Consider the following 22,714-nt stretch of genomic DNA (forward strand, 5'->3'; position numbering starts at 1 on the left):
TAGCACATGAACAAATGAACCATGTGACCACATATCACTTGAATTCAATATTGCATTTATACTATTAGCACTACTGATATCAAAGCAAAAAAATCTCTGATTCAAGGGTTCATGTCCTCTACCTTGCATGGCTACTTCAGCTGATTTCAACAGTTTTTCCCCAGGACCTCAATCTCAGATTCTGCCCTACATAAGATGCTGAACCAACTGGCTCTGAAAAGTGAGGTAAGAATTTCCCTTGTCAGTTGGACAGGAGCTCTATTTTTTTTGACGAGGAGACCTGTTTCAAGGGATATATAGTTTGGTTTCCATTAAGAGACTTTCCTTGCTGGGGACCTGTGATCTTGGAAGAGAATTCTGTTTTAGGGGAGTCTCTGAAGAAATCTTTGTTTATTACTCTACCACCTCTTTCTTCCAAAACAAATAAACAAATAAGAATAACTGATCAAAACTTCAAAAAAAAGTCTGAAGAATATGTGTTATGTGTAATAATCATAGGCCTCCTACCTCTGCAAAAGGTTGGGGTCAGAGAATTTTCTCATCTCTTCTTTTAAGATACACTTGCTCTTTAAACTTTTTGGAATATTCACTTTTGACTTTTTGGGGGGGGGCGGTGTTCTTTCCATTTACATTGTTTATATTGTTTTCCTTAGTTCTGCTTACTTAACTCTCAATCAGTTCATATAAATCTTTCCATGTTTCTCTGTTTTTGTCACACTTGTCATTTCTTCCTGCACAGTAATATTCCATTACATTCATGTATGACAATTTAATTAGCCATTTCCCAATCAATGAACGTCTATTTTGATTCTGATTCTTTGTTATCACAAAATGAGTTGTTACAAATACTTTCACATATATAGGGACTTTCTTCTTATCAATAGCTACCTTGGGGTATAGGTCTAGTAATGAAATATCTGGATCAAAGGGTATGGACATTTTAGAAATTGTATTTGCATAATTCCAGATCGCTTTCCATCATACTGATTCACTACTTAGAGTGCACCACTCTTGGAGTGTCCTTTCATATGGCTGTTAAAAGTTTATAATTCTTCTTTTGAGAACTTTTGTTCACATCCTTTGATCACTTATTTACTGGGTAATGGCTTTTGACTTTCTATACACATTAATTCTTTATAGATTTCTATACCAACCTTCTCAGAGGAATCTGACACAGAAGTTTTCCATTAGACCGTGCTTCCCTTCTTAGATGTATTAATTTTGTCTGTGAAGAAGCTCTTCAGTTTCACGTAATCAAAGTTATCAATTTAACTTTTTGTAATTGCCTCTATATCTTATTTAGGAACACATCTCCTAACCATAGCTGTGAGAGGTATATAATTTGCTTCTCCATTTTTTAATAGTATGATCTTTAATATTAAGGACACATACTATTTAGAATGTATTGTGGAATATGGTTTAAGGTATTGATATATGCCAGGCAGTTTTCTAGTTTTTCCAGTAGCTTTTGAAAAATCAAATAGTGAGTTCTTTCTGAAAATTTTTGTTTTCCAACTTTCTTGAACAGTTGCATTCTATTGTTTCATCTAGTCTATGCCATCAATCTACCTCAATTTTTTAACCAATACCAGATGATTTTGATGACTGTCACTTTGAAATATAGTAGGAAGTCTAGAAGTGATCTTCTCTTTGTCCCTTCCTTTCCTTTGATATATTTCAGATTTTTCATTTTTCCAAATGAATTTTATCAAATTCTAAGTATGTCTTTGAAAGTTTTAGTGGTGTAGCATTAAAAGTATATACTAACTTTAGCTATATTACCATTTTTATTACATTGTCACAGCCTTGTCATGAGCACTCTATGAGCAGCTGTCATGTCAATGAGCAGCTATTTGTTATTCTTTATTTCTTTAAGGAGCACTTTGTAATTAGCTCAGTAACAACCTTTTGGGTGCTTTGGTAGATTGGTCACCACATACTTCATGTACTTTGTAATTGTTTGGAATGGGATTTCTCTATCACTGCCTCTTCGATTTTATTATGTAGAAATGTATTGATTTTGAAGATTTATTTTATAGGTTTATTATAATTTTGCTGAAGCTAGTGTCTAAGAATCCTTGATAATTTCCTAGGATTTTGCAAGTAAATCATCTTTTCATCAACAAATAAGGATAGTTTTATCTCCTCTTTCCCTATTTTTATGCCTTTTTTTTCTCATCTTACTGCTATTGCTAGCATTTCCAGAATTATATTAAATAGTCAAAAGAATAGGCATCCTCGTTTACATCTATATTTATTAAGAAGGTTCTAGCATACCCATTGCACATGATAACTCATTTTGGCTCAAACTCATGTTATTAAGAAAAAGACTCCTCTGCAACTATATTTTGTAGGGTTTTTAGCACAAATGGGTGTTGTACTTTGTCAAAGACTTTTCCCACATTTAATGAGATAATCATGTGGTTTGGATATTTGTTTTTAATGGGAAAAATGTTATTTTTTCTAATGATGAAACATCCTTGTATCCCAGGTATAAATACAACTTGGTTATAAAGAATGACATCTTTGATAAGTTATTGTAGTCTGATGAGATTTTATTTAAAATTTTCCTTAATGATATTAGTCTATAGTTGGCCTGTGCCTTATCTTACCTTGGCGGGTATTCACTACATTTGTCTTAAAAGGAATCTCGTAGGATGTCTTCCTTCCCAATTTTTGAGAATAATTTGCAAAGCATATGTACTAACTGTTCCTTAAAAGTTCAATAGAATTCTCTTGTGAATCTCTCAAGGCCAGGCATTTTTCCCCCCTTTTGGCAGTTCTTTTACGGCTAGTTCCATTTCCTTCCTTGAGATTTGATTATTTAAGATCTCTAATTGGTCTTCAGTTAATTTGGGTGTTTTGTATATTTGGAAGGTGTCCTTCAATTTCTTTTGTGTTCTCACTTTTATTACCATGTAACTGACAATAGGTTTTAACTATTTTAAAATTTTCTTTTATTGTCATTTCATTCTGCTTATTTGCTATTTTGTTGATTTGTCTGTTCTTTTTAATCAGATTGACTAAAAGTTTATCAATTTTGTTGGTCTTTTTAAAGAACCAGCTTTTAGTTTTATCACTTCTAGAGTGCTTCCAGTTTATTCCTCCTGTAATTTTAAAATATCTTTTTCATGCTAGGTTTATTGACTCTTTAGATTTACTTTTTTAAATGCACATCCAGTTCATTAACCCTCTTTTTCTACTTTGTTAACATGTTTGCAGAGATGATTTTTCACATGTTTAGCTGCATCCCAGAAAATTTTGGTAAGTTGTTTCATCACTATAATTTTCTTTCACATAATGTATTGTTTGTTTTTTTAGACTCACCATTTAAGATTTCATTATTAAGTCTTAATTTGGGTCTGTGCAGTTCATTTCTCCCCCTTTTTTGTTACAGGGATGGCTCACTGGGGAGTATCAAGGGAGCAATATATTTAGAAACAAAAGTGACAAATCATAAGATAGTAATAAAATCGTAATTAAAAAAAATGTAAGCACCATCAGGTTTGGGATTGTTTCACTTTTGCATTTGTTTTCCCAGCACTTAGAAAAGCATCTGCCACACAGACACCTAATAAATGCTTATTGATTAACTTGGACTTGAAATCCAGCTCTCGTACTTGCTACCTGTATAACTTTGGGCCATCACAACTTCTCTGAATATCAGTTTCTCTATCTATAAAATGATAGGGTTGCAGCTAGGTGGCGCAGTGAGTAGAGCACCAACCCTGGAACCAGGCGGACCTAAGGTCAAATATGGCCTCAGACACTTGACACGTGCTAGCTGCGTGTCCTTGGGCAAGTCACTTAACCCCAATTGCCCTGCTCAAAAACCAAAATAAAAAAAAATGATAGGGTTGAACAATCTCAAAGGTCCTTTCTAACTCTAAATTCTGGGTCCCCAATAAAGTAAATGAATTTAAAAATAATTTTTAGAAAATTAACAAAAGTAGAACCTAAATAAAATTTTAAGATGGGCAACAGAGAAGTGTATGAGAAGCTGAATATGAGTGAATATATAAAATCTGATGAAAACATAGTCAATCAAAACATGAGCATAAATCCTATTTGCCTGCCTTAAGTTAGCAAAGCAAAAACAACTGAAATTCCATAAGATTTCTTATTGTTTATCACTGAACTGGTGACAGGAGGTTGAGTGGGCAAGCAAGTCAATCAGCAAGGGGATAGAAATAGGGTCAAGGGAATTATGGGGTCATGAAAAGAAAAAAAAAAGTAAGTTCAGTACGAATAAAGGATCAGGAAAGTTAGAACAATGAGGTGGCTATGATGTGAGAGGGGTTTGAGAAGTTAAGGATTTTAGAGGAAGGTCCAAATAGTGATAGGTCCAGGGCTGAAAAAGACATATTTGGATTTAGGGAGGTCAGAAAACCAAGAGATTAAGGTGTTGGCAATGGGAATATCTACATAGACATTGAAATTATGAAGGACCCCAAAAGGATGAGATGGAAGACAATTGAGATGCAAAAGCCACTGAGACAAGTGGCTGAATAAATTATGATATGTGAATATAATGAAATATTGCACCTTAAGAAATTATGAAAGTGGTAGATGGAGGGAAACATGATGGCTTTTATTTCCTGATGCAAACTAAGCAAAAACTGAAAAACATTATATATATAATGACTATAACATTGTAAAGAACAATTTTGAAAGACTTAGATCAATACAAGGACCAATCATGACTCCAGAAGATTGATGAAGTCAATTACCACCTTTTAGCAGAGAGATGGTAGACTAGAGGTGTAGAATGAAACAATGCAAATGTGTGGTTTGTTTTGCTTCCTTGTACTTATTTTCTATGAAGGTGGTATATCTGTGCTGGGGAGAATGGCTAGGAAGTTAGTGGGTAAGCATAGTTACACACACACACACACACACACACACACAGCATCAATGAAATTAAATTGGAAAAGAGTGAGCAAGCTATTCATAAAAACCAAGTTCATAGACCTCAGGTTGAGAACTCTTATTATAAAGGATCGCTATAGGAAAAAGTAGAGAAGGAAATACATTGAGAAATGCATTTGATGTAAAAACAAACGCTATCGATAACATTTTGTTTAAAAACAGAATAAAGGAGAAGAATAGTTGAACAACATTGTTGTGTTTGTCCTTCGTTCTCAAAGAAGACCATGACATCAGGGAAATGATGACATGACTTGCCATTAGGCTTGGCAGGTAGGCGGCTCCGTGGATGAGTGCAAGGCCTGGAGTCAGAAAGACCTGAGTTCAAATCGGGTCTCAGACATTTACTAACTGTGTGACCCTGGACGAGTCACTTGCTTGACATTGAAATCCTTCCTGAGGCTGTTACCACTAAGCTGAACAAAATAATTAAACTAAAAACAATGAAGGCTTTGACAAGTTTCCTTTCTAAGATATAGAGGGAACTGATTCAAATGGTCAAAGGATATTTTCTGAGGAAGAAATGCAAGTTATTAAAAACCATATAAATGCTCTAAATTATGAGTAGGGAAATAGAAATTAAAGCTGAGATTCTATCTCATACTCATCAGATAAGTAAAACTTAGAGAAAAAAAAGGAAAATGACAATGCTAGAGAGGGTATGAGAAAACAGGTGCATTAATGTACTGTTATCAGAGCTGTTAACAGGTATAACCATTCTGGGAATCAATTTGGAACCACATTCAAAAAGTTGTTAAACGGTTCATAACTTTTGACTCAGCTATAACACTACTAGAGCTATGCCCCCAAAGAGATCAGTGAACAAGGAAAAAGACCCATATGTACAAAAACAATGATAGCAGCAATTTTTCTGATGACAAAAAATTGGAAACTGAGTGGGTGTTCATTGGGAAAAGCTGAGCAAAGGGCAACATGAACCATGATATATGGATGGAATACTGTAAGAAATGAGGAAGCAGACTATTTTAGAGAAACCTGGGAAGACCTGTGAATTGATGCAGAGTGAAGTAAGCAGAACCAGAGTTTTTTCAACAATATTGTACAAAACAACTCTGAAAGACTAAAAAACTATGATAAATGCTATGATCAACCATGATTCCAGACCAGACGTGTCAAACTGGCCTGCAAAAATCCTGAGTACAGCCAGAACCTGATCAAAATGTAATTGGGAAATGTTGTAAAAAAGTAAACAAAAATACAGTACAACACAGATATAAATTTGTGGTTTTCTAAGGCAATATGCCAGGAGGGATCCATTTCTATTTAAGTTTGACACCACTCACTCAGAGAATTCAAGATGAAACATGTTACCTATCTCCTAACAAAAAGGTGAGACTCTATAGATGGTGACACTTGGGAGGAGTGTGACAGTGTCTACAATGCAGGAATTTGTTTGTGGGGCGAGAGGTACAGGTAGGAGAGAGAAAATATATTTGATTGAAAAAAATTAAAAATAAAAGTATAATCTAAATAGAATTTGAATGTAGTCTGATGGATAGAGCCAAGACTTATCTGTAGGCCTACCCAAAACAGTGGTTTTAAGAACTCAAACCAGGCATGATCCAGTTAAGGGCAGTGATTTGTTCAAATTTAGAGGTGAATTTAAAATTGTAAAATTAAAACAAAATATATTGTTTTATTATTGACAACAAAGACTCTATAGCGGATCAAGCTATTTTTTTTCTCTAAAAATTCAAACAGTCCATTTATTTGGAGGCTGAAATTCTCCACTTACCTTTCCTTCTTTGAGAAAGGAAAACCTTATGCTATTGGGGAAAGAGGGGAAGTCTTCAACATAGATAAATTATAAGCTAATGGTAAACTGACTTTTTGGCACATACATAATTCTTATTTGTGGCAGCATTTGGATTTACTATTCCAATGCATCATCGTGGCATGGAGGTGATCGTGGGCTCTTTCAAGGCTAGGCCAGTACAGTGCAAGCTTTGGAAAGTACAATACCAAGCTGGAGTGGCTTCAAATACAGCTTGGATGACTGACTGTAGGATCCTCATGAGATGACATGCCACGAGGTATCTAAATTTTTTGTACTACTGAAGAACACTGCTTTAAAGCAAATGAGCATACTTTGGAATGGCATGTTAATAAAGGTCAATCTTACACAGTCACGTTAACCTCTATACTTTTTTCTTATAACACATTTTGATTGTAAAAAGCTCACTGATAGGGGCAGCTAGGTGGTGCAGTGAGTAGAGCACCGGCCCTGGAGTCAGGAGGACCTGAGTTCAAATCCGGCCTCAGACACTTGACACATGTACTAGCTGTGTGACCTTGGGGAAGTCACTTAACCCCAATTGCCCTGCCAAAAAAGCAAAAAAAAAAAAAAAAAAGCTCACTGATCAAAGACAAATGATTGATCCTCTGGGTCTTAAAAGTGGCAATCCCTCATAACCAACCTGGATTGTTACAAAAGGCTCTCCAACAATTTTCTTGCCTCTTCTCTTTCTTCCACCTCAGTGCTTCAAATTGTAACAGTTATGATTCTTGTGCACACATGTGACTAAATGACTCCTTTTCTTAGATTACCTACTGCCTACTGAATAAAATTCAACTCCTTAGCCTGGTATTCAAGACCACTATCCAAATCTGGGACGCTTTCTAGCCTTATTCATATACTTCCTTCCAAATTTTGACTGGACTGTTTTTTCCTTTCACCCAGCTTGTACTTTTGTGACTGAAAACAGAAACCATATATTGACAAGTACAAACTATATGTATTTTTTTTTATTTTTACACATTCAAGTTTTAACTTGTATTTACCATATAAACCAAACCTAATGACATTATTTGCAGCAACAGTGACTGATGGACTGCAAAAGATTCCCCCATTACCAGTGGATAGCAAGGCCAACATTAACATTAGCAGGAGCAGCAAAAAAGTAAGACTTAGCTGCCAGGGTATCAACCTCAATTTGGAAGAATTTTTTTTTAAACCTGAGTGAAATTTATCATGTACTGTAGAGGAATATGAAGTCATGCTAAGAATAATGGATCTTATCTAAATATATCCACTCTCTCACATGTCAGATGAGAGTTCAGTAGCACATTAACAAGTAACTATTTAAATCCCCATAAAATGCCATTTTTTGAGTTAATGATACCTTTATAACACTCTACACAAAGCACACATCAAAATGCATAATAATAGTATTGCTATGAATGGTAAATTTCAAAAAGGCAAACATTTGAAGTGTATCTAGCAAAAAATTTTAGTGCTTATTTTGGGTGAAAAGAAACGTATGCATGTGTGTATACTGATATAGATTATCTTTCTTCCTATCTATCTGATCTAGTCAACCCAACATATGCTAAATATTTGCAGCATTCAAAGGTAGTTAATTCTAAAATTTGAGAAGATATACAAGTTGTCCCAAAAGTCCCAGTGCAGTTTTAAGAAATTAGAGCTTAACTAAACTGCACTAAAACTTTTGGGACACTCAATATTGTAAATTTAATTTTTAATAGCCATTTAAATCAATTTTAAAAATACAATTCCTAGTCTTCCTGTTCACAGACTAAATTAAACTTAATATACACATTTATTTCAATGACAAAGAAAATAAATCATTTCCACCATTAATCTCAAGAGATGTTATCATTTAATTGCTGATTAATGGACCTATAGTATATTAGGAGTATACTAAGAAGCCGTTGAAATTAATAGAATGATATTCTTTGTCCCTAAGTTTGCTTTATGGATGACAGTATTATGAACAAGGATAAAATGTTTAAAACAAGAGAACCATATAATTTTAAAAGGTTAAGATAAATATAGCAACTCAAAAGTTGCTACAAGGTTAAAAGATTGGCACTGCATGTTAGACATGGCAGTCTATTTAATACAAATCTTAATAAAAATCAGAATATCATCTCTAAGATTGTGGCTGACAACTAACTGGCACAGAATCTATTAGGCAGCACTCTTAAAAACACAATAATAACAATTAAAACTATACCAGCATAAGTACTAGCAGTTAGCAATTAATGGTAGTTGCTATAATTTCATTCTACATATTTCTGATGTTTTAAGCTGTTCTTGATTTTAAATAAATTAAAAATTCATTGTAATTTAGTTACAAGGGATGAAATAATTTGCACACAACTTTAAAACCTCAAAAATAAAAATTAAGTATTTTATATTTAGATACCGTATTTTTTTTAAAAAAAAAAATTACAGCTGCACAACTACAAACAAGCATTTTTTTTCCATTTGGTATTGCCAGATATTTTGAAAGGAATTAGGTACAATGTTCTTAACAGAAGAAAAATGATCACTGTGCTATAATATACAGTGGCTCTAAAGCAGAGTAAATAGTTTATTTGAAAATTTATACTGAAATACACTCGTCAAAACATACATGAAAATTCTCAGAATATTGCACCACAAAGATCAATTTCTACCTTACTACCAGTTTATAAAATGTTGCATGTAGAATTTCAGTTTATCAATGAATATGATGAGAAATTAGAATAAAAAGGAAAGCTCTGTCAAGGTGTTTTCATACTAACGAAAATCCGGGAGAGGGAAAGTAAGAAAAAGATACATACAAATAGCATATACTTGACCAAATCCTTTCTGTTTTCATTCCCAAAAATGCCAATCAGTTCTCTAAAGTTTAGTGAAGCCTGCAGCTTACCCACATTACCATGGCATCAATTCAACATGCATGACATCACTATAATCTCAAAGACAACAGTGTATAAAAAAAGGGAAATCATTGTAAAAAATCATCCAAAATCTTGAACTACACACACTTCAAGAAAAAAAAGCAGAACAAATAAAAGATGGAGCTATATCTTAATGAAATCACATTTAAATTAGGTAAGTAGTATAAGCTTCTGTTTCCCCCAAACCCAGTATAAAAATTCCTTTCAATGAGAAATCATCTATTTTAATGGCAAAATCTTTACATGCCAGAAAAATCTGCATTATATTTAAAACTATGTATACAATACATTTGTGGCAAAAGCCTATACATCTCCCAGCTGTCAAGACAAAGTAAAAAACATGGTTGCATTAAAGCACAAAAAAATATAAATTGCTGAAAAGATATAAAAAAAGATTAAAAACCATTTGCATCTTGACTCTTTGTAGGTCTTCAACATTAGTTAGAATTTGCAGACTACAACAGATTGTGAAAGTTTTGATACAACCTTGACATATACAACCAAAAGTTCATTTCATTTCAAAAAGATCCCAGCTTAAAAAGTAATATACTGCAATAAAGTCTGTGCGTTTATTATACTATTTGTACAAGTGCAATATTTAAACAACTTCAAAAAAAAAAAAACTCAATTACCAGAAGGGATCACAATAACTTAACAGAATATATCAGAATTGAATTTTATAAGACTAATAAAGTATTTTAGAAAGTTCTTTTTAATTGGTTCCTCTTCCTCTAGCATATATAGACATTATAGTAATGTCCCCTGTATTATATACATACCCCAAAATCTTCAACTTTAAAAAATACAATCTTTTGCCAATCTCCAGGGACATTACGTTTCACTTGAAGAACATGTCTCAAAATATCATTCTAAATATCAAGGGCCATAAAAATTTTTTTAAAGAAAATTTAAATTTATATTAAGTGGATATATTAATACTTTGTACAGAGTCCACATTTAACGTTAAGTACAGCAACCCCTGGACATAAGCAGTGTCGTGCTTCTTTTCAATTCAGTGCATGTTACTAAATTGTTGGAGTTGAACTCACAACTACAGTAACCATTCATGTAAGTTATCATGATATTCAAATGGACACACTATCATCTGATTAGGCAGATATGCATTGTGTTTGCCTAATAACCTAATAAGTAAAGGTATTTAAATAAAGGAAAGAAATACTTGGGGATATGGAACAGTGCTATATTATTCATAAAACGAATCAAACTGAAAGTAACATATATAAGGCAAGAATATTAGATTCAGCATTTGTTTATATTTATTAGCATACACATGATATCAGATTCCTCTAAAATGGCTTTAAATTTGTATTTACCATAGCTATATGACACCATTACCGAAAAGAAAAAAATGAATACTTCCAGCTATAGAAACAGGTCTCTAAAAGTCAGATCTTGAGGTGGTTTAGCATTTTCTTCAGTTCATATAATCCTATTTAAAAATTAATCAAAATCTAGAACTAGTTTGGGAAATATGATCCTTCAGAAAACTGAATTTTTTCATGTTAAATTTCATCCGAGAAATAAACCCCCCAAATAACTGGGCACTTAAATACTCTGTGTAGATGTTATCTTCACTGTCAATTTAAAACAGATACATAATCAATTGACTAAAGAATCATGCTTTAATTTAATAATGAATTGTCAAGATATGTTATAAAAAGTAAATAGAGTATTTTTAAAATTGGAGAGCATTGCCCAATGTCTTATTTACAGTGTATGCCAACTCATCCCTTATGACAGAAAGAGCAATTTATATATAGAAAGTATTAGCACTTACTATTAGAATAAATTAAGTGCCAAGGGTATCTGAATGAGGAAGCACTCTGTGCTCAGACTTCTCAGCCTTAACTAAAATGTGTTTACATTTTATGTCTTTGAAGTAACAATTTTCAATTATATTATAAGATAACGGAAGGGAGAGATACAGTCATTCAGACTGTTGAAATTATTGGATGATTACTTAAAGGAGAAGCACTTAAAGGAGCTGAAAAACAATCAATTCTTTAGTTTTCTAGGGACTAATAGGCAAGTATTTATTGACTTAAATTTTGAAGCAAAAATTTAACAAAACATAAGAGAAATATAAAGGCCTTTGAGGTAAAACAGTAATATTCTACAAAGCCCAGTGTGCAGTAAAATATCCAAAACTCAAGTGAGCTCGAGAGACTTAGAATTCATTGTGCCTTTTGTATTATATACTATATACTTGTTGAAAAATGGACAATAAAATAATCACAATTCACTTCGTTAGCCTATTAATCACGTTCCAATCTCTGTGCAAATTGCATTCGGAAAGGGCTATTCTTCTCAGTGCCATAATTATAACTTGATTACAAATGGAAGCATTTGGCTATGATTTCTGCATGCTTATTGCTATGAAAGAAATAAGCAAACTTATGTTTATTGTGCAAGAATTTTAATAAGATTTGCACACATCTCAAAAAACTCTATTGTGTGACTTCCTGGTCTTGGGGTTAAGTCAACTGTAGAAGAGTCAAGTGAAGTCACTGATGAGGTAAGGGAAACATCTGAGGATCTTCCTTGAGCTTCAGCATCTGAATCATTCTTTTGGCAAGATCGGTAATTGCTCACAGAACCCGATCGTTGTGGAGTAGTACTTCCAGATTTGGCTTCGGTAATTTCATCTAGAAAGGGAAACACTTAAACTAAGTTTCAATTCATCACATTTTGAAGATGAAAAAGTTTTTGTACATCAAGATTACACTTAACAAGCTTGTCATAAAAATACATGCTTTTGATTTTGAAAAAATGGTATTTTTTTCTCAGTCATCCTCAGCCCATCAATGGTTTCCCCTTTATAACCCATAGAATGCATTTGTGATCACATGCCAGAGCCAAGCTTAGTCTGTAGCTACAGAATAGTTCTGTTCTACACAAAGCTAATTGGGATTGAACACACATTATAGGGTTTCATTAGTACCAAATGAATTCTTGAACATTCCTAGGAGTAAGATCATTTGCACTGTAAGATTTTTTCTAAGAACAATACCAATTTCAACTTAAATTAAGGAAAATCTAAAAACAAGAAACATAATTTTTTAAAAACCAGAACAAAACAATTACTAGCAATTTAATCTCACATTTATTTACCTAGCTGTTCCTAGTAAAATTAAAGTTGCAGGTGAGAATTAAAGGGGGAGGGGAAGTCTTCTACAGTCATATATACCATGCCTTACCTGGGTCATTTTAACATAGAGTTAGACAAGCAGATAATCACATGACTGTACTGCTGCCCATCATCCCTATTTAAACATAATTTTAAAGGTCATAGCCTACTGGTAGCAGATTATTAGTGTAATATATGCATAGAAAAGACTGCACATTGCTACAATATACAATCTTTAATACAATATTACATTATTATATATTATGTTACACATAATCTGTACATAATATCTGTCATATAGCAGTCTTGCACAAGCTTAGGAAAAGGCATTATCTTGTCTTTTCGAAATTAAATTGGCTAATGAAAGGTTTACATTTTCCACTGATAGACTAATACAGGAGCACTTTAAAATTAAAAACATCTTTATAATGTTGGAGATAGAAGACAAAAATCTATCATCTACAGGCCAATTAAACAATCTAGTTTGGAGGACTAGAGTGCTGGAAATGCAGTCCGGAGGACCTAAATCCAAATCCCACCTCTAATAATAATTTTCCTTCCTAATAGTGCCCCAAGTTCAACTTTATTTTCCACTTCCAAAACCTCACCTCCCCTTTCCTATTGCTATTTACATCTTGCTAAATCCCAACTCTAGATCATTCCCACCAAATGCCACTTCCACTACAAAGTTATGGAAGCCTCACTCCAACAAAGCAACTCTTTTTTTCCTCCCTAACTGACTCTCTATCATACTCACCATAACAGCTGTTCCAAACCTTTTCTCTTCAAGCTTCACCCAGTATGCCACTTCCCACCCTCTCTTATGAGTATATCACCTAACATTTTACCATGAAAACAGAAACTATTACCATGCACTCCCCCCACTCCCTTCTAGACACCATCCTAACTATTTAACTTCTTTGCTCTAGTTTCTGATGAAGAGGTGACCCTTCTCTCCAAAGGCAAACTCTTTACAACTATCCTTGATCCCACCTTCTCTGGTCTTCTCAAACTTCATTCATGGCCTTCAACAGCATTCCTTGACATTACATGGCCTGAGGGGATGCATAGTGCAAAGTGTGCATGCTCTGTGTTCAGAACCAAGGCTGCAATGAAACTGCATTATGCAACACAGCAAGCTCTGCCAAGAAACACCTCAGATTTATTATGCGTTTGATTTTTAATTAATTTTTGGTCACTGCCCATTCAGAAACCTTTTACCGTTGCCAAATTTTTTTCGACCCCAGGGTTGTGACCCAGAGAAGCGCTGCTCTAACAGATAACCTACATCAGGGCTGTCCAAAATGCCCCATTTGTCCGCGATTTATGTGGCCTGCCTACAAGCATAGAAATTTACATAAATGCTTTAGTAAACAAAGCCAAGCTATGAAAGAGATCTCACTAAAATGGCAAACCAAAATATACTGTATATTGTTTCAACAAAAAATTAAGGTTGGACAGCCCTGACCTACATCATTCCTTCTGTCTCTAATCTTCCACATTTCCTTATCCATTGGTTCTTTCCTTAATGCCCACAAACCCTCACTAGGTCCTATCATCACTGCTAGCAACTGTCTTTTATCTCACCTCCCTTCCTCATCTAAATTCCCTGAGAAGGTCATCTATACTCAGTGCTTCAATTTCCTCTCCTGTGATTCTCTTCTAAATCCCTGCAATCTGGCTTCTGACATCACTCAACTGAAAATTCTGTCCACTCCTCAGTCTCTTTTGCTGGATCATCAACCATATCACTCTTTTTTTGCCCTCCAAATGTCAGTGTATTTTAAGTCTCTGTTCCGGGACTTTTTTGCTTTTCTATTTTCTCACTTAGTAATCTCATCAACTCCCATGGATTCAATTTTCAGATGATGTTCAGATCTACATATACGCTCCCCTACCTAGTATCCTTCTTGAACCCCAGTCATATATCACCAACTACCTATTGGACATTTAAATCTGAATATTCCCATAGGCACATCAAAAACAGCATAGCCAGGACAGAACTCATTCTACTTCTCTTCCAATCTACCCTTCCTTCAAACTCCCTTTTAATGTGTGCCACCAGCTTTACAACTTTCTCCCTTCCCTAAGTCTCTCCCCATTCCAATTTGTCCTCTGTAAAATCCTAAGGTAATTTCCCAAGAGTCCCATTATTTGGTTAATTCCAGTGGCTCCCTGTTACTGCTAGAATATAATTTAAATTCTCCTAGCATCTAAAGTTCCTTACAACCTAGCCCCTTTCTACCTTTCCAGTATTCTTATACGTTACTTGTCTCCCACATACTCTATGGTCTAGTGATATTGCTGGCCAAGTTTGCACAGAATGCTCCATAAGCTGTCTGTCCCCAGTGCCCAAAATCCTATGGCTCTTGAAATCCCTGATTTCCTTCAAACCTCTGCTCAGACACTACTTTCTACATGAAGCCTTTCCCAATTCCTCCAACTGTACATGTCTTCTCTCCCAAAACACTATATTGCTTATCAGAATGTAATCTTTGAGGGGAGGGATTGCTTTGCTTTACACCTAATGCCCTATTTAGTTCTGTATTATTATTATTACATTCTTACTCTTTTGGCTGCAACAAATTTTAAGAATCTAGGCTCTAAATCCATGTTTCCATTGGCTGCCACAGAACTTTTGCTCAGCAAAAAGAATACTGTTGCAAATAATGTTTTGCAACAGTTAAAACTTCTTTAACAAATGATAACTGAAGCCTCTAATTTTACTTTTGTTGATGTGCCATTTTTCAAGGTCAATAGCTGTTATACTCTTATGCTACCGTCTCATCTTTATCCTTTCTAATTTGGCTTTTATTTTGACCTTTGCCCTAAGTTGTTGATAGACTGCACAACTGTTTCCAGATCAAATGACATGTGGAAAGCATTTTCCAGACCATGAGGCCCTTTTACTGTTTTGATGTAGTCAATTTCCATTTTTTAAAAATGGTACCATTTGTCAATCATTGCATCCATCACCTTCTGGCACTCTTGAAGAAATTATTCGTAATGTTGAGCCATGAAGATTCTGAGCAGTCACTAAACCTATGGTCTCTTCCAGTTCTGTCAGTCAGTCAACATGCATTTACTAAGTACTACTATGTGTCCAGCAAGTACTGTGCTGAGCATTGTAAATACAAAGAAAGGTCAAATCAGTCCCTGCCCTCCAGGACCTCACATTCTAACAGATGATTATTTGATACACAATCTACAGGATCTAGATGAAAGGTAATCTAACAAGGAAAGGCAGCAGTGGCTGGGGGAAGGAGGACTGGGAAAGGCCTCTTATAGTAGCTGGGACTTGAAGAAAGCCAGAGAAATCAAGAGGTAGAGGTGAAGGGTCAGAGAACTCCTGGAATTTTGGATAGCAAGTGGAAAAGCATGGAGAAAGGAGGTAGAGTGTTATGTTTAGTGAACTGTAAGTAGGCCAGTGAAGCTGGATCATAGTTTGTGGAAGGAAACGCAGGAACGGGCCAGTTTATGAAGAGCTTTAAATGCCAAACTGAGGGATTTATAGTTTGTTTTGGAACTAAAAAGGAGCTACTGGAGCTCACTGAGCATACATAGTTGGACATATGCTTTAGAAAAATCACCCTGGAAGCTGAGGGGAGGACAGATTAGGGTGGGGAAAGATGTGAGGCAGGGAGATCTTTTAGAAGGCTATTGTAATAGTCCAAGTGAAAGGCGATATCATCCTGGACTTGGGTTTTGACTGTGTGAAGTGAGAAAGCAAGAAATGTTTTTAAGGGAGAAATGACAATATCTGATAAAAGACTGGTTATGTGAGATGACTGATTGGAGAGATGAGGATAATGATGAGGTTAAAAGTATGAGAGACCAGGATAGTGGTACCCTAGACAATAAAATAAAAGTTCAGAAGAAGTGAGGGTTTGGGGGATAAGATAATGAATTCTGTTCTGGACGTGTTGAGTTTAAGATGCATATGGGGTAGTAGGTGATATGTGAGAGTAGCCCAAGAAACAGATTATGCTAGATATGGAGACCTCAAAATTATCTACATAGAAATGATGACTGAATACCACAGGAGCTGATGAAATCACCAAGGGAGAGAGTAGCAAAAAGTGAAGAGGGCCCAGGTCAAAGCACTGAGAGATACAAATGGTTAGTGGGCATAACGTGGATGAAGATCCAGCAAAAGTGTCTGAAGAACTGTAAAACAGTGAACAAGGCAAGAGCAAAAACAGAAAGATAATACAGTATCTGAGAGGATGAGGATGACCAGTGTTAAATACCACAGAGAAAGGAGAAAGGGCTATTAGGCAAGGCAGTTATGAAATCGCTGGTAACCTCTGAGAGGACGACTTCAACTGAATGATGAGACTGGAAGCCAGATTGCAGATTATTCTAAATTAAGTTGAATAGAAGTAGAGACACTGAATATAGGAAGCTCTCTCAAAGTGTTTAGTCACAAAAGAGATGAAAGATATAGGATAACAGCTGAGAGGTAGGGTAGAATTGAGTCAGTCTATTACAAATAGAAGGAACATGAACATGTTTGTAGGCAGCAGAGGAGGAGCCAGAAGATAGGAAGAGCCTGAAAATGATAGTGTGGCAATTTTGCTGAAGGATTCAGAAGAAGATAGAATCATGGGTACTTATAACAGGGTTGGCAATCCAAATCAATTATATTGAAATACAGCTATGAAAATATTGTATTAGAACCATGCAACTCCCAAGTAATTAATGAATCACTTATTTCCTTATTTGTTCCCTGAGCTTAAAGGACCAGAGGAGATTCCCAGACTAAAAATCCTCCTTCACATTAGTTCCCTCCAAGAAATACTAGATGGAAAAACAGCTCTTGAATACAGGAGGTAATCATAACTATAATGCACATTCCCCCAGATTCAGAAGGTGGAATTTCTACTAAGGTTTTGATAGAAGAAAACATAGAGATAAAAAAAGACTATTATAGCAAAATAATTATATTAAAATGTACTCAAAGTTATATATAGAACACTGGCGAATATAACATTTTATTTCTAGGTACTGATAATTCCCAAACTTCAAAGGGTTTTGAAATTTATAATTGCTTGTTTGAAACTTGGAATTCATTTTTTCATAAGAATAAACGTCATACATACCATCAATGCTTCGGAAGTCCAATAAGTAAGTTCTACTGTCCACCTGATATAATTGTAGACTCATTTTTGAGTATGTGCTTGTCACTGGATTCTTCCTTCGAACACGCAAATAATATGGGTTTACAACCTAGCATACCAAATGAAGAGGAAAAATCATCATATGCAATTTTTCATTTAGACAATTTGTATACTTTATTAGGCACAAAAAGTATACAAAGCAAATAATGTGGGTACTTGCAGATCTATTGTGTCTCAAAGTTTTGATTCTTTTACAGCAACAGAAAGAGAATATGACTGGGTATCTTCTGTACTGATTATCTCAACATCTGCGACTCATTTGATAATATAAAGTCTCACATTTTTATTATATGAAAATTATCTTTTCCTGTAGAATCGTCTATCCAGTTGTAATTTGATCTCAGAGTATGAATTTTCTGCTGGATTTTTGCTTTGAGACAGAAACTTTATTGGCCATGTTAAATAAATACCCTCAGGTAATTGCTGCTTGTGCTTACAGATTACTATTACTACTGGCTCTTTCCCTCCTCTATGTTGGCTTGTGAATATGCCTCTCCTTCAGTGCAGTCTGCTGCTTTGGGACTGCTAGCAACTAAGTGCTTTTTTAGATCCATTGAAGAGGGTGGTAAGGAAAGGAGGAGAGTGAAAGATATGTTTTGGGGACTTCAAGGGAGAGTGGCTTCCCTCTGAATCATACATGCATCTTAATCTTTTAACATTTCTTTGTGATTTTGTTTTTCATTATAGGTATCAAAAAGAGGTTTGCCAGATTTAGGTCCAACTAATAAAAAATTTTAGAAGGCCTGCATTATAGTCTTCATGGCCCAGGAAAGGAGGGAAATTCTACTAAAAAACATTAGATTGTAGCAGTGGAAAGGAAAGAATGAACTGGCCTATTGAAGGAAGAACTTGTTGTAACCAAAAAATTTCCCCTGGAATTTTTCGCTTCTTGGCAATCTAATTATAGTTAATAGCTGGCATTATACAAGGTTTTAATGTTTGCAGTATTATTTATAAAATGTCCTCTTGTAACTCAGATCCTCTACTTTAGAAGCCGCTACAAGTAGCTTAGATATAGAAGTCTTAGCCATAGCAGAAAAGGAAGAAGCTTTTCCATCACACTGCAAGGTACAGCATATACTTTTTGCATTCCATGTTGGAAAACTGTATTGCAGATGTGTAAATGCTTAAGATAAATTTAATGAATTAATTTTTTATAGAAACATTATACATGGCAGTTAGTTTCCTTACTACTTACAGTCAATACAGAATAGTTCAGTTACATTGTGGAAATGTATAGACTTTTGTAGGATAAAAAAAAATCCTCACCTTCCATTCATAATCCAGTTGTTTAATTGAGCGACAAACTTCTGCCATGATGTCATTTGGTCGACTTTGACTTCGAATACCCAAATGCCATTTTGCCCTCCTCACACCCTGGTGTTTGGATTTTTGAGGATTTAATTCATCCAGTGTATGGCGTGACCTTGGTGTTTCAGCAACCAAAAATGGCACTCTTTCAGGATGTGGGCGAGAAAAATGGTGATCATCTAGGAAAGAATCTGGTGGGCTTGTAGCCAAGTAGAAATCTTTGGCCTCATTCATTATTCTCCTATTATCTATTATGAGGTGATAAGCGACTGCCAAAGGGTCCTGGTGGTTTCTGCTATACAGACAGCTGAGAACCTCTTCCTCTGTACATTCAAATTTTTCACATACTTCTTTTAAGGCTTCATCATCAATCATGGTTGAACTATATGATGGATCCTCAGGAAAGAGATACTTTGGAAGGTCTTGTTTAAACCACTCATGTTCCCTATGTAAGGAAAACAACAAAAATCATAGACTCAAAGATTCTGAGTAGTTTGCACAGTATATAAATAATATTTTGGGACCATTTCAAACATAAAGGGTCATGCATAGACATATTGGTTTTAAAGAGCAATTAAATTTTTTTTAAAGTACAAATTTCATAGTACATTCAAAGAAAGTGCTTCTGTCTTCTGTCTGGAATGGAAAAAATAATGATTTTGGAATAGAAGTAGAAATGCACACAATAAATTAAAAATTAATTAAAAATTAGCTTAATTTTAAAAATTAACTACAACTAAGAAAACAAAAAAGTGTCATTTTTTTCTTTACAAAGAACCACGGCATTAAAAAGCAAAGCAGCTAGGAACTGATCGGATACAAGTTTTTTAAAACTAAGATCTAATTTCTGAATGCTAAAGAAATATACTATTCCTTTTAATTGAAATTTTAAAAATATTCATCTTAAAGAACTATTATTTTTAATTTTCCCAAGGTAATAACAACTGATGTTAACACAGCATTTTTTAAACATTTGCAAAGTACTTTATCTCATTTGGGCCTTAGAATAATGAAAGCCTTGGACTTGGAATAAGGAAGACCCACTTAGTAGTTGTATGATCTTGGGCAAGTCACTTAACTGCCCTCAGCCTCAATTTCCCTATCAGCAAAACAAGGATTAGAACTTACCTTCCAGGGTTGTGGTGAGAATAAAAAAAATGACACTTGTAAAGTGCTCTGTAAACCTTAAAGCACCACATAAATACTAGCTGTTATAACTCTGGATGGTATGTACTACAACTATCATTACCCCTATTTTTCTAATGATGGAACTGAGGTTCCAAGAAGTTAAAGGTGACTTGCCTGTGTCACATACCTAGTGAGTGTCTGTGATGAAATTTAAAATAATTTATTTTTTGCCTCAAAACTTCTGGTCTGAGGCTTTTGAAGAGTGAAAAGAATCATTTTCAAAGTATCACAGGAACTGAATGAGTTCCCCTCCCCATTCATGTTCCTCCAGCACTTTCCTATTCATTCCTCCCAATCCTAGGCAAAACTTTCCTCTATACTTTTGACTTTTCCAAAGAAATACTTATTATCATTCAGAAAGATGAATAAGGTGGATGTTATCAGAGAAGAGAAGTGAGAAAGTGATAGAGGGAAAATCAAAGACTACTATAAATTCAAAAAGATCCCCCAAACCACATGACTTCTGACAAACGCTATTCTGATCTTCAGAACCAAGTTTGAACATGACAGCAACACAGGAGAACCAACATTTGATGATAAAATTTTCCATTTTATATACATTTAGTTTTTCTACATAGTCAAAAATAATGTCACAGGGAAGCTATTGTTTAAATTTCATTTTGAAGAACACAAAGAAGTTTCCTATTAATTTATGAAACAATATTTGCAGATACAAGCAACTATCAATTAATAAACATTTAAGAACATACTACATGCCAGGCACTGTGCTCAGAACCACAGACATAAATACAAAGAATAAAACAATCTCTACTCTTCAGAAGCTTACATTTTATCATGTAAGACAACATGTACATACATAAATATATGCAGAGTAAATACAAGAAAGGGCACTAGCAGTTGAGAGATAAAGAAAGATTTTGTATAGAAAGTGGCATGTGAATTATATCTTGAAAGAAAAGAGGGATTCTATGAAGCAGAAGTGAGTAGGCAATACATTCAAGGCATGGGATACATATAGCCAATGCAAAGGCTCAGAGATTTGAGATGGAGTACTCTGTGTGAAAACCAGAAGGAGGGAGGGGGAGGGAGGGAGAGAGAGAGAGAGAGAGAGAGAGAGTGTGTGTGTGTGTTTGGGGGGGGGGGGGGGGGGGGGGGGTGTTACAGGGGAAGAGGTTATGAAAAGGGAGGCTAGAAAGACAGGAGGAAGCCAGGTTGTAAAGATTTTACAGGCTAATCAACTGAGGAATGGCTGAACAAATTGTGATATATGGTATGTGCTTATAATGGAATACTACTGTACAATAAGAAATGATGAGCAGGATGCTCTCGGAAAAGCCTGGAAAGACTTGCATGGCCCAGTTTCTGGGGTAAAAACTCACTATTTGACAAAAACTGCTGGGAAAACTGGAAAACAGTATGGCAGAAATCGGGCATAGACCAATATCTCACACCATGCACCAAAATAAATTAAAAATGGGTTCATGATTTAGATATAAAGGCTGATACTATAAACAATCTGGGAGAGCAAGGAATAGTTTACCTGTCAGATTTATGGAGAAGGGAAGAATTTATGACCAAACGAGACAGAGTGTTATGAAACGCAAAATGAGTAATTTTGATTACATTAAATTGAAAAGTTTTTGTACAAGGTCAATGCAACCAAGATTAGGAGGGAAGCAGAAAAGTGGGAAAGAACTTTTACAACCAGTGTCTCTGATAAAGGCCTCATTTCTAAAATATACAGAGAACCAAGTCAAATTTATAAGAATAATACAAGTCATTCCCCAACTGATAAGTAGGCAAAGGATATGAACAGGCAGTTTTCAGAGGAAGAAATTAAAGATACCTACAGTCATATGAAAAAAATGCTCTAAATCACTATTGATCAGAGAAATGCAAATCAAAACAACTGTCAGGTACCACATCTCACCTGTCAGATTGGCTAACATGACAAAACAGGAAAATCATAAATGCTGGAGAGGATGTGGGAAAATTGGAACACTAATGCATTGTTGGTGGAACTGTGAACTGACCCAACCATTCTGGAGAGCAATTTGGAACTTTGCCCAAAGGGCTATAAAAATGTGCATAACCTTTGACCCAGCAATACCACTTCTAGGGCTGTATCCCAAAGAAATCACACAAGTGGGAAAAGGACCTGTATGTTCAAAAATATTTATAGCAGCTCTTTTTGTGGTGACAAAGAATTGGAAATCAAGGGGATGCCCATCAATTGGGAAATGGCTAAACAAGTTGTGACACATGAATGTAATGAAATACTATTGTGCTA

General features: G+C 34.9%; 1 protein-coding gene across 2 annotated transcripts in view; it reads right to left on the minus strand.

The window, feature by feature from the left end:
• Positions 1-10,183: 10,183 nt before the first annotated feature.
• Positions 10,184-22,714, minus strand: part of PRKAA1 (protein kinase AMP-activated catalytic subunit alpha 1) — a 55,894-nt gene continuing 43,363 nt past the window's right edge. For both annotated transcript variants that reach the window (XM_036765342.1, XM_036765350.1), the window contains exons 7-9: positions 19,234-19,720; positions 17,887-18,013; positions 10,184-12,302 (exon numbers count right to left, since the gene is read on the minus strand). In XM_036765342.1, coding sequence (XP_036621237.1) covers positions 12,058-12,302; positions 17,887-18,013; positions 19,234-19,720 — 859 coding nt within the window. In that variant the 3' untranslated portion in view covers positions 10,184-12,057. The remainder of the gene's footprint in view (positions 12,303-17,886; positions 18,014-19,233; positions 19,721-22,714) is intronic.

This window comes from Trichosurus vulpecula, chromosome 1 (assembly GCF_011100635.1).
Source record: "Trichosurus vulpecula isolate mTriVul1 chromosome 1, mTriVul1.pri, whole genome shotgun sequence".
In the NCBI taxonomy this organism is placed as follows: Eukaryota; Metazoa; Chordata; class Mammalia; order Diprotodontia; family Phalangeridae; genus Trichosurus; species Trichosurus vulpecula.